The sequence below is a fragment of the Cherax quadricarinatus genome, unplaced genomic scaffold (assembly GCF_038502225.1).
Source record: "Cherax quadricarinatus isolate ZL_2023a unplaced genomic scaffold, ASM3850222v1 Contig203, whole genome shotgun sequence".
Taxonomy (NCBI): domain Eukaryota; kingdom Metazoa; phylum Arthropoda; class Malacostraca; order Decapoda; family Parastacidae; genus Cherax; species Cherax quadricarinatus.
The window spans coordinates 155292-168665 of NW_027195229.1; the positions used below are offsets into that span (position 1 = coordinate 155292).

At 37.3% G+C, this 13374-nt stretch overlaps 1 protein-coding gene across 2 annotated transcripts in view; it reads right to left on the bottom strand.

Annotated features, from left to right (window-relative positions):
• The window catches only part of LOC128693668 (sodium/hydrogen exchanger 6-like), a 174125-nt gene that overhangs the window by 80262 nt on the left and 80489 nt on the right, over positions 1–13374 (bottom strand). The window contains exon 2 of one of the 2 annotated variants that reach the window (XM_070080184.1): positions 5566–5837. In XM_070080184.1, coding sequence (XP_069936285.1) covers positions 5566–5837 — 272 coding nt within the window. The remainder of the gene's footprint in view (positions 1–5565; positions 5838–13374) is intronic. The other variant, XM_070080183.1, reaches the window with a different exon arrangement.

Consider the following 13374-nt stretch of genomic DNA (forward strand, 5'->3'; position numbering starts at 1 on the left):
ATGATATTTTAGTGCCAGGAATGTCCTTCTTGTTTATTCTGGACCCTATTCGGAAATTGGCATCTTTTGAAATTTGTGTGAAATTGGCAAAATTGCTAAATTCTGACCACTGCATTGGATAGTTGAAATCAGTAAATGGGTGGCTTCTTGTACTCATTCTATAGAAAAAAATGGAGTTCTAGCGAAATAGTTATGATTTTTGTCGACAAGTACACTGGAATTGGCCAAAAATAGGGCTCAAAGTGGGCAAAATCGCCGATGAGTAAACATCGTCGAGACCGGTAACTTCACGAGAGCATAATTCCGTAAGTTTTCCATCAAATTTCATATTTTTGGTGTAATTATGATCGGGAAAAGATTCTCTATCTTTTCATAAGAAAAAATGTTTTTTTTTTTTTTTTTTAAATTTGGCCAACCCTGATAACAAGTCTCTGAGAGGGCCTGTCGACTCTGAAAGGGTTAAGGGTTAAAGCAGTTAAGTTTTATGTGGAAAATGTTACTCTGCTTACACTCCAACAGTACATCTATTAAAAATCACTTGCTTCCATCCACTCCTATCTAAAACACTAACACAAGCCTGTTAATATCCAAAATGGTTATAACAATAACCCAAAGTTTTAAAAGGTGGATCAGCAAGCCAGTGGAAGGCTTCAGCCAGATAGCCAAAAGCTCCAGCTGCAGATCATCATATACTAAGATCCATGTCAGGAACACTTATCATGTTTTTTGAGAAACCTTACCAAAGCTAACAAGCTTGTTGGATGCTCAAGCACCTAAAACTCAAAGCCTCTTGTAACTCCTCTCTCTAATCATTCTCGAAATGACCCTTTCTCCTCCTACCCTCCACCCCAGATTTCCACACCCTCTAGTTAACCTATCCCTGTCCTTCCCTTCTACATACCCACACTACCTCAACAACCCCTGCTCAACTTTCTGAATTATAACCCTAGTCACCCTACATCACCTTTTAATTTCTAACTCTGAATTCTCTGTATTATGTTCACAACACACATTACTCTCAAGCATGATATCTCTATTGCTTCTAGCCTCCTTTTCACTGTAGCATTCAATGCCCATGCCTTACACCCACATAAATGAGTTAGTACCCCAATAGTCTGGTATATTCCCTATTTTTTTTTGCCTCCATCGGTAAACTAATCTCTTTCCACAGATACTTCAATATACCACGCACCTTTCCCACCCCCCTCTATTCTATGATTCACTTCATCTTCCATAGACCCATCTGGTGACATATCCACTCCCAAATATCTTAACACATCTACTTCTTCCATACTCCATCTTTCTAATCTGATATTCAATCTATCAGAACCTCGACTTTTTATCTTCATTACCTTTCTTTTTCTGTGTTCACTTTTAATTTTTTTCTCTTACATACCCCTCCCCCAAAGTTATCTACCAACTTTTTTATTTTGCCTTCAGAATCCTCTACAAGAACTAGGATAACTTCCACTTTTGTATCAAACATCTTTCAATCCCACACTCCTTCCCAACATATTATCATTTACTTCTGTCACAACCCCATCTATAAAAATGTTAAACACTATGATGACATCACGCATTCCTATCTAGTCCTACTTTCCCTCCTACATACCCTAACATGAGCCTCACTCTGTGCATACAAATTTAACTACTTTTAGTAACCTACCACCTATTCCATACATTTACAACATCAGCCACATGACTCCCCTATCCACCCTAACTACATCCCTAAATGCAACAAACTGCTCCTCACTTATATATATCAATGTAAACACTTGGTCTATGCGTCCCTTACCCAGTGCACATTCCCTACTAGGAAGGTAAAGTTTACTGCAGAATTATTATTGAAAGGACTGGTGGTAAGACAAGTAGGATTACAAAGCAGGAGGAAGGATTTAGGAAGGGAAGAGGATATGAATACCAAGTGTTTGCATTGAAACAAACTAATTTTGACCTTAATCAACAACACTTAACAAAAATATGCAATAGCATTAACACTTAATGACATTAGTTTTAGACACTAGCAGGATAACAAATCTAAATTTGTGAATAATGCTCACTCTTAGAAAACAATACATAGTATTCTATATTAACACCACTCTCTCTCTCTCCCCACACACTTCCTCACTCTATCTTTCCATCTTGTTCTCAGTCATCCACATACATCAACTATCTCTACAGCACTACATCAATCATCTCTACAACACCTACTGACCATAATGCTGGTACTTGTGTGTCAACACACAATAACCATCTGTACAACACCTGCTGACCATAATGCTGGTACAGGTTGGCCATCACTAATCCGGCAATCAGAAATCTGGTTCCATCAGTAATCCAGCACTAATTCTGGCCTGAATAATTTCAAATTTCTGGGGTCGCCACACCAACCTGCTGCTACTGTTCGGTGGCGTTACTTGCTGCATAAGTCATTCCAATTTCTTTTTCTCCATTTACTGTTATAACCTGCTCACTAGCCATGGTTCCAATGAATAAAAGAAATTCTTTTTGTTGTGTAAAGCACATACACCATACATTGTCCATAAAAGATAAGGTGGCCTTGAAGCCACTGTCGGTAACCAATGGTTTGTATGTCATATTCTCGTATTTTTTGGTCTCATTTGATAGAATGGAAGATATATTACAGAAATAGATATAATTTTGATTGGTTTCATGCTGGAAAGTACCTTAGCCCTTTGACTGTTCCGGCCGTACATATACGTCTTACGAGCTAGTGTTTTGGACGTATATACAGTGGAACCCCGCCCAACGGCAGCATCAAGTAATGGCAAAATTCGTCTAACAGTGCTCTTTGGCATGAAAAAAAGTGGCTCTAGCAACGGCGAAAAACTCATCTAATGGCGTTCAGCCCGAGTGGGCCCAGCCACTCCAAGACTCAGAATGCCATTGTTTACAAGCCGTAGTGGTCAATTTCACGTGTACCTGCGATATATTTTGCATTATTCCAGCGTTTTTAGCACTTGTAACTGCTAAATAAGCCACCATGGGCCCCAAGAAAGCTTCTAGTGCCAAGCCTGTGGTAAAAAGGGTGAGAATTACGATGGAAATGAATAAAGATCGTTGAAAAATATGAAAGTGGAGTGCGTATGTCTGAGTTGGAAAGGCTGTACAACAAATCCCATTCAATCATCAGTACTATCTTGGACCTGCAAGAACCTCAAGTGCAACAGCAACAGATCACATCTCAGGAATGTTCTTCAGAGCAGGAGGAAGAGAGACAGAGGAAGATGACTTCATCAAGGATTAGGGAAATGTGTACAATGTTTACAAAGGAGCAAGCATTTATCGATGAATTTTATCCTGTCACAGCTGTTGCATGCCGTATTGGCAACATGTACAATGACACTCTTGTGTCCCATTTTAGGGAAATCCTAAGGACATGTGAGAAACAGAGCTCTCTTGACAGATTTTTGGTGCAACAGGGGTCCAGTGACTCCCAAGCTGGTCCTAGTGGCATTAAAAATCCAAGAAGGGAGGTAACCCCACCAAAGGACTTGGTACCTGAAGTCTTTATGAAAGGGGATTCCACTTCCAAACAATAGAACACCTGCATCATCTGGCCTCCTACTGTCTCATCACTCATCAACAACTCCACAATAAAAGTAAGTGGCATTTAATTATTGTTTATTTTGCATGTCCCTTTCATTTTTTGTGTAGGGAAATCTACATTTCATGAAAAAAATTATTTTGTTTAATACTTTTGGGTGTCTGGAACGGATTAATTCTATTTCCATTATTTCTTATGGGGAAAATTAATTTGACTAACGGCAAATTCGACTAACAGCTAGCTCTATAGAACAAATTAATGCCGTTGGTCGAGGGTCCACTCTATATTCAATAATTCTAGTGGCTTCAAATCAAGCAGGAGAAAGATGGAAGGTCAACATGTGAGAGAATGGGTCTGTGTGGTCAGTGTGCACTGTATAAAAAAAATCCTGCAGCACGCAGTGCATGATGAGAAAAAAAAACTCTGTTTCTGGATTAAAACACTGACTTTGAGGTGTATCTTTGTATAGTATTTATGGTTGCATTGTCGTTTTCCTGGTCTCATTTGATAGAATGGAAAACATATTACAGAAATACCAGTAATTTTGATTAGTTTCACGATGAAAACGACCGTGAAATTGAGCTCAAAGTAGCGGAAATATTCGATTTTTACCAATGTTCACGAGTAAACAAATCACACCACACGTCCAATACACGTCAACTGGGGAGTCTAATATTCTTTCACTAGTGCAATGATATTATTTATACCATTTTTACAATAATGCATTAGTCTGCATAACAGTAAATCTTCTGTTTTTTGTGAGAATAAAATATCAAAACAGAAAGCAAGAGTAATATAAGAGGGGCCTGGAGATGTGACTAATGAACAGAGGATATGTTATTTTAGTGCCAATAATGTCTGCATTGTTTATTCTGGACCCTATTTTCAAATTGGCATCTTTTTTAATTTGCGTAAAATTGGCCAAATTGCCAATTCCTGACCACTTTATTGGGTAGTTAAATCAATAAATGGGTGGTTTCTTGTACTCAATCGATAGAAAAAATGGAGTTCTAAAGAAATTGCTATGAGTTTGGTCAACTGGACCACTGGAATTGGCCGAATATAGGGCTCAAAGCCAGTGAAATCGCCAATGCGTGTACGTCGCAGAGATCGCTAACTTCGCTGGAGCATAATTCTAAGTTTTCAATCAAATTTTGTGCTTTTGGTGTCATTAGCATCTGGGAAAGATTCTCTATCATTTCATAAGAAAAAATCCTTTTTTTTTTTCCAAATGCAGAAGTCTGCATAACAGTAAATCTTCTATTTTTTGTGTGAATAAAAATTCAAAATGGAAAGCAAGAGTAATATAAGAGGGGCCTGGAGACATGACTAATGAACAGAGAAAATGTTATTGTGGTGCTAGGAATGTCTGCATTTTTTATTCTGGACCCTATTTTGAAATTGACATCTCTTGAAATTTGTGTTAAATGGCCAAATTACCAAATACTGACCACTTTATTGGGTAGCTGAAATAGGTAAATGGGTGGTTTCTTGTACTCAATCGACTGAATAGAAGGAATACTAGCGAAATAGCTATGAGTTTGGTAGACTGGAACAATGGAATGGGCCAAAAATAGGGTGTAAAGTGGGTGAAATTGCTGATGCCTAAATATCACTGTTGGGTTAAGTGTATTCTAACCTAACCACTCTGTAATCTGGCAAAAATCACTAATACAGTATCTCACAGCTCCCGATGATGCCGGATAAGTGATGGACAACCTATACCTCTGCGTCAAACTACAATAACCATCTCTACAAAACCTGCTTAACATAATACTATTGTGTGAACAATATAACACCTGTTAATTATAATACTGATACCTGTATGTCAGCACTACATCAACCATCTCTACATCCCCTCTGACATAATATATAATGCTGGTACCTGTGTCTCAACACTACATCAACCAGCTCATCAACCTCTGACCATAATACCGGTACCTGTGTGTCAACACTACATCAACCAGCTCATCAATCTCTGACCATAATGCTGGTACCTGTGTGTAAGCACTGTATTAGCCAGCTCCATATCATCCACCGGCCCTGGTGCTGGTACCTGTGTGAGCTGTTCGGTGGTAGTAAGAAGTCTTGCAAGTGGCGCACAACACAACGGTGTGGTATCCAGCAGAGTGGGACGACTGTTTGTTAAGAAGGGCTTCATGAACTTCACGTCAAACTTTGACCAGATGCGGAAGAGCCAAGCTTTCTCAATCTTACTAGAGTGGCTTGAGTCGGCTGAGCAGTCTCCTCCCTCTTCTCCTCCTAGACCCTGCAAAACAAAAAATTTTAGAATGTCATTCAAAAATACAAGTTTAAAAATGCCAACACAAAAAATAATTAGCATTCCTAAATTACCTTACAAATAATATCAATATTTCAAAATGGATTTAAAAAATCAAAGCATTAAAATACTCTTTCCCAAAATATCATGGATTCGAAGTGATTTTAGAATAAGATTCATAAGAAAAGAAGAGAAATATTTAACTGAGAACTGCTGTGCATGTATATACTGGGTCAATTTGAGTAGTTATCCTAAAGTCCAACAATTAAACTACAAAGTGAATAGTGTAATGTAACACTGGAAAGCTGAGAATCACCAGTATATAGATCCATTTACAGAATAAAAAAAAATTACTTTGGAAAAAAGTTACGTGCATTTGTATATGTATCATATGCTCATAACTACAAATTTCACATCAATTATAAACCAAACAAATTAAATCACTCAACATTTATTTCCATGGCTTCACATACATAGTCACTGATCTTTCATTTAAAACTAATCTAAACCTCAAGGTCCTCTTAAAGTACTTAATATTTATTTATGGAAAGAACTACAGTAGATCATCTGATAAAAATGTGATCTGTTAACACATTTCTACAAAATTGTGGGATATTTTCAGTGTACATGCCATAAAAATTGGTTTACACTGTACATGGAGGGAAAAACGTGGCACACGCCACTGTATTTCTCTGCCTCACAGCAAGCCTCTGGGCGAGTCCAATATCATGAGTAAGTACTTGGAAGCATATGAGCCGTATGTGCCATGTAAGCGAGGCCCTCCTGTATTTCTAAATTGGTATTTTTTTAATTGTATAAAATTGGCACTTTCTAGGGTAGTTGTATTAGTTGAATCAGAAGTTTCTTGTGGTCAACTGATAGAATGGAAGGCATATTAACAAAATACCTAAAAAATCTGATCAAATGGAACATTAAAATTAACTCAAAATAGGACTCCTAGTCAAGAACTAAAAGGCAAAATACCGTGACTGCAACAATACACAAATAACCCTTACATAGGAGAGAGAAGCTTACAATGATGTTTCGGTCTAACCCAGACCGAAATGTCGTCATAAACTCCTCTTTCATATGTGCGGATTATTTGCATATAGGACTCATAGTGGGTGAAATTCTCGATGCATAAATTGTACCAAGACTGCTAATTCTGCACCTGCACAGTTTCACAAGTTTTCAATCAAATTTCGTACTTTTGCTGTCAATGCCCTAACACAAAGATTCCCTACCATTTCAAAAGAAAAAAAATTATTTAAAAAAATTGACATTGGGAACAATATTAATTTCAGGAGGCTAAATTGTGAAAGGTTAAATGCATCAAGATACCATGCAGAGTCAATTAACCCTTTCACTGACTGTGCCATAGTACTACATGACAAACTCAGCTCACTCAGATAAGCTGTGAGTGGTAAATATGGGCCTAGATATGAGAGAATGGGTCGATGTAGTAAATATGCACCATACATAAAAAATCCTGCAGCATGCAGTGCATAAGAAAAAAAACTGACTATTTTGGTTTAACCCTTTCAGGGTTTCCAACATACTAGTACGGCTTATGCACCAGGGTTATTAACGCACTAGTATGCCTAAATTCTAACGCCTTCAAATCTAGCAAGAGAAAGCTGGTAGGCCTACATATGAAAGAATGGGTTTATGTTGTCAGTGTGCACAGTATAAAAAAAATCCTGCAGCACACAGTGCATAATGAGAAAAAAAAAACTTTGACCGTGTTTTTGGTTTAAAACAGCAACTTTGTATTTTCTTATGGTATTTATGGTTGTATTCTAGTTTTCCTGGTCTCATTTTATAGAATGGAAGATATATTACAAAAATTGAGATGATTTTGATTGGTTTCACAATGAAAAGTACCTTGAAATTGAGCTCAAAGTAGCAGAAATGTTCAATTTTTGCCAAAGTTCAAAAGTAAACAAATCATGCCATGCATCCAATACACGTCAACTGGTGAGTCTAATATTCTTTCACAAGTGCACTGATATTATTTATACCATTTCTACAGTAATGCAGTCGTCTGCATAACAGTAAATCTTCAATTTTTTGTGAGAATAAAAATTCAAAGTGGAAAGCAAAAGAAATGTAAGAGGGGCCTGGGGACGTGACTAATGAACAGAGGAAATGCTATTTTAGTTCCAGGAATGTCTGTCTTGTTTATTCAGGACCCTATCTGGAAATTGGCATCTTTTGAAATTTGTGTGAAATTGGCAAAATTGCTAATTTCTGACCACTTTATTGGATAGTTGAAATCAGTAAATGGGTGGTTTCTTGTACTCATTTGATAGAAAAAATACCACACATTGCATAGTGGTTAACTACTCAGGTGATGACTATGTCTGACATACCAGTATGCCTAACTAGCAACAATAAACAATGAAATCAGAAGCTGTTGTTCCACCACCAACTTCCCTACCAGTTAACAAGATGTGGAACTGCCACAAAGATGACTTATTTATTCTAAATTTAACCATTTGACTGTTTCGGTCGTATATATACGTCTTACGAGCCAATGTGTTTGACGTATACATACTCAAAAATTCTAGTGGCTTCAAATCAAGCGGGAGAAGCCTGGTAGGCCCACATGTGAGAGAATGGGTCTGTGTGGTCAGTGTGCACAGTATAAAAAAAATCCTGCAGCAGGCAGTGGATAATGAGGAAAAAAAAACTCCAACCATGTTTTTGGATTAAAATGCTGAATTTGAGGTGTATTTTCGTATAGTTTTTATCATTATATTCTCGTTTTCCTAGTCACATTTGACAGAATGGAAAACATATTAAAGAACTGGAGGTGATTTTGATTGGTTTTACTATGAAAAAGACCTTGAAATGGAGCTCAAAGTAGAGGAAATGTTTGATTTTTGCCAATGTTCAAGAGTAAACAAATGACGTCATTGTCCAATAAATGTCCAACTAGCCATTCTAATATGCAGTCATGAAAGGGTTGACATTATTTATACAATTATTACAATATTGCCGTAGTCTGCATAACAGTCAATCTTCTACTTTTTGTTTGAATAAAAATTCAAAATAGAAAGCAAGAATAATATCAGAGGGGCCTGTAGACGTGACCGACGAACAAAGAAAATGACATTTTAGAGCCAGGACTGTCTGCGTTGTTCATTCTGGATCCTATTTTGAAACTGACACTTTTTTAATTTGCATGAAATTGGCCAAATTGCCAATTTCTGACCACTTTATTGGGTAGTTAAAATCGGTAAATGGGCAGTTTCTTGTACTCAGTTGATAGGACAAATGGAGTTCTAAAGAAAGAGCTATGAGTTTCGGCAACTGGAAGAATTGAATTAACCGAAAATAGGGCTCAAAGTGGGCGAAATCACTGATTCACAAATATAGCCAAGGTCGCTAACTTCTCAAGAGTGCAATTCTGTAAGTTTTCCATCAAATTTTGTACTTTTGGTGTCATTATCATCGGGAAAAGATTCTCTATCATTTCATAATTTTTTTTTTTTTTTCCAAATATTTTGTGACACCAGGAGACACCTCAGGATTTGGGGTTGCGACAATCGAAGGGTTAATACTTGCGTCCTTTTACTTTACATGATACTAACAGTTGAATTCAGCCACAAAGCAAACTAAGCATATTTAACCCATGATAACCCAGTTAAGTCAGTGTGAATAATTTCCATGCTCTGAGAAGTATTACACTCTGAAATAACTGTAATATTATAAGTATTCCTTGTACACAGCATTAGAAGACTAAAATAGTAAAAAAAGGAAGAAAAAATAGAAAAACAATAATGCTGTATATATACCATATATTCCAGGTGAAGCAATGTTGGGCTAAGTATTTCATAATGTTTGAAGTGTTAAAATATCTTTAAACATGTCTAATATCATTAACAGCAATTAAAAAAATCAGAAAAACAATCATATCTTGGCATCAATAAATTGTAAAACATAAATATCGCTAAACATTTACACCATCTGTCGATGATCATTTTTTCACCATAAACTTGCAAGATTTTATCAAATTCCTTTCATTTGTCTTACTCCATTCAGTAAAATGCACTCTTTCAGTCTATAGGAACAATAAATTTTTCTTTTTCAAAATATTCCACAGTTTAGGGGTCAAGGACTGTTTCACAAATTGGAGAAGTTAGCTACTGGAAAAGAAAGTCATTAGCATAGAAAAGGGAATAACTGAACAATACAGTATAAAGCAATAAGCAGAGATAAAACATCAGGTAGTAGGTTGGTAGACAGCAACCACCCAGGGAAGTACTACCGTCCTGCCAGATGACTGTGAAACAGAAACCTGTAACTGTTTTACATGATGGTAGGATTGCTGGTGTCTTTTTCTGTCTCATAAACACGCTAGATAACAGGGATATCTTGCTACTCCTACTTACAATTTGGTCACACTTCACAGACACGCACATGCATATATATATACATACATCTAGGTTTTTTTCTCCTTTTCTAAATAGCTCTTGTTCTTCTTTATTTCTTCTATTGTCCATGGGGAAGCAGAAAAGAATCTTTCCTCCGTAAGCCATGCGTGTCGTATGAGGCGACTAAAATGCCGGGAGCAATGGGCTAGTAACCCCTTCTCCTGTAAACATTTACTAAAAAAGAGAAGAAGAAAAACTTTATAAAACTGGGATGCTTGAATGTGTGTGGATGTAGTGCGGATGACAAGAAACAGATGATTGCTGATGTTATGAATGAAAAGAAGTTGGATGTCCTGGCCCTAAGCGAAACAAAGCTGAAGGGGGTAGGGGAGTTTCGGTGGGGAGAAATAAATGGGATTAAATCTGGAGTATCTGAGAGAGTTAGAGCTAAGGAAGGGGTAGCAATAATGTTGAAGGATCAGTTATGGAAGGAGAAAAGAGAATATGAATGTGTAAATTCAAGGATTATATGGATTAAAATAAAGGTTGGATGCAAAAAAGTGGGTCATAATAAGCGTGTATGCACCTGGAGAAGAGAGGAATGTAGAGGAGAGAGAGAGATTTTGGGAGATGTTAAGTGAATGTATAGGAACCTTTGAATCAAGTGAGAGAGTAATTGTGGTAGGGGACCTGAATGCTAAAGTAGGAGAAACATTTAGAGAGGGTGTGGTAGGTAAGTTTGGGGTGCCAGATGTAAATGATAAGGGGAGCCCTTTGATTGAACTTTGTATAGAAAGGGGTTTAGTTATAGGTAATACATATTTTAAGAAAAGAGGATAAATAAGTACTATACAAGATATGATGTAGGGCGAAATGGCAGTAGTTTGTTGGATTATGTATTGGTAGAACATAAGAACATAAGAAATGAGGAACACTGCAGCAGGCCTGTTGGCCCATACTAGGCAGGTCCTTTACAATTCATCCCACTAACAAAACATTTGCCCAACCCAACCTTCAATGCTACCCAAGAAATAAGCACTGATATGCAAGTCCCACTCAAATCCAACCCCTCTCACTCATGCATTTGTCCAACCTAAATTTGAAACTACCCAAAGTCCTAGCCTCAATAACCCAACTAGGTAGACTGTTCCACTCATCAACTACCCTATTTCCAAACCAATACACAGATAAAAGACTGTTGAGTAGACTTCAGGATGTGCATGTTTATAGAGGGGCCACAGATATATCAGATCACTTTTTATTTGTAGCTACACTGAGAGTAAAAGGTAGATGGGATACAAGGAGAATAGAAGCATCAAGTAAGAGAGGTGTGAAGGTTATAAACTAAAAGAGGAGGCAGTTAGGGTAAGATATAAACAACTATTGGAGGATAGATGGGCAAATGAGAGCATAGGCAATGGGGTCGAAGAGGTATGGGGTAGGTTTAAAAATGTAGTGTTAGAGTGTTCAGCAGAAGTTTGTGGTTACAGGAAAGTGGGTGCGGGAGGGAAGAGGAGCGACTAGAGGAATGATGATGTAAAGAGAGTAGTAAGAGAGAAAAAGTTAGCATATGAGAAGTTTTTACAAAGTAGAAGTGATGCAAGGAGGGAAGAGTATATCGAGAAAAAGAGAGAGGTTAAGAGAGTGGTGAAGCAATGTAAAAAGAGAGCAAATGAGAGAGTGGGTGAGATGTTATCAACAAATTTTGTTGAAAATAAGAAACAGTTTTGGAGTGAGATTAACAAGTTAAGAATATAACAACTCATAAGGCAAACGTTTATCTACACCATACAATGCATAATGTGGAGTGTCACCTATGGAAACATTGTAAGCAGAATTTATAGCACACTGCACATCAGGTATAACTTCATTCTAAGTTTCACTGTTGGGATTGATAGTGGCTCTCAAGACATCAAGTACTTTCTTATTGGTACGTTCCGCTAACCCATTGCTGGCAGGATGATGAGGAACAATGGTGGATTTAGAGATCTTGTACAAGGTGCACAAATTTTCAAGAATCTCATTACAGAATTCACCTCCATTATCTGTTACTAGGGACTTAGGGGTGGTATACCTGCAGATAATGCGTTCTTTAAACGCTTTAGCTACTGTCTCAGCAGTCTTATCTGCAATAGGAACTAACTCACAATATCTGGTGAAATGGTCTACCATAACACATAGATGTTTGTTGCCTTGGAGGGAACATTGGAAATTAGTTAACAAATCTAGCGCAACTCTTTCCCACGGTTCGCTAGTAGTTGGATACACTTGGATTGGATTAGGGCCATTAGCATTACCTTTATGTTGCATGCAGACACTACATTTCTTAACATACTCAGAAATATCAGTTGCCATACGAGGCCAAAAGTATTTCAATCTGGTTTGTTTTACTGAACAATCCATACCAGGGTGCGCAACACCTGGTACATCTCATGGACATTTCAATGTTCAATGCATATAATAAGTACCAAATAAAGACTGGCAACAGACCACCGTATGGTGAATTTTGTTTGTCTGTTGTCAGACAACTCATAATGAAGTACCAGGTAACAACACCTGCTATACAACACGGTCCTCGAATTCCTCAGGATATACCCAAGCGTTTGAGGAGGGAAGGTGATCATTTCATAATACAACTTCCTTCAACTCAGAAGAAATTTGCTCAGAAGAGATGCATCGTCTGTTCACAAACAAAACGACGGCAACAAAGACGCAAAGACACTCGGTTTATGTGTGAGGAATGTAAGGTGCCTCTGTGCATGGTGCCTTGTTTCAAGGAGTTCCACAAGCTCCAGCAGTTCTAAGACCATGTCCAGTGATTGTAAATATGTAAATATATGATAGAACATTAGTATTTTACAAGATTTGTGCATGTTTATTGTAATAAACAACAGTGGTAAACAATAATATGATAACTTTAGTGCGGTTATTGTGTTCAATACAGTGAGTTTATATATATACATTATATACAGTATTGGTCTCTCAGGCCCCAAATGTTAGTAGGAATAGAAAAAAATTGGAAAAGAAAAGAAAAAACAATAAAAACTGCAAAATAATGTAATGCGCGTATGTGGAATTCGTCGATGTTGCTGCCACCACATCATTTTTGACAAACTTCTTGGCACTGTATCTCGGTAAGTACTGAT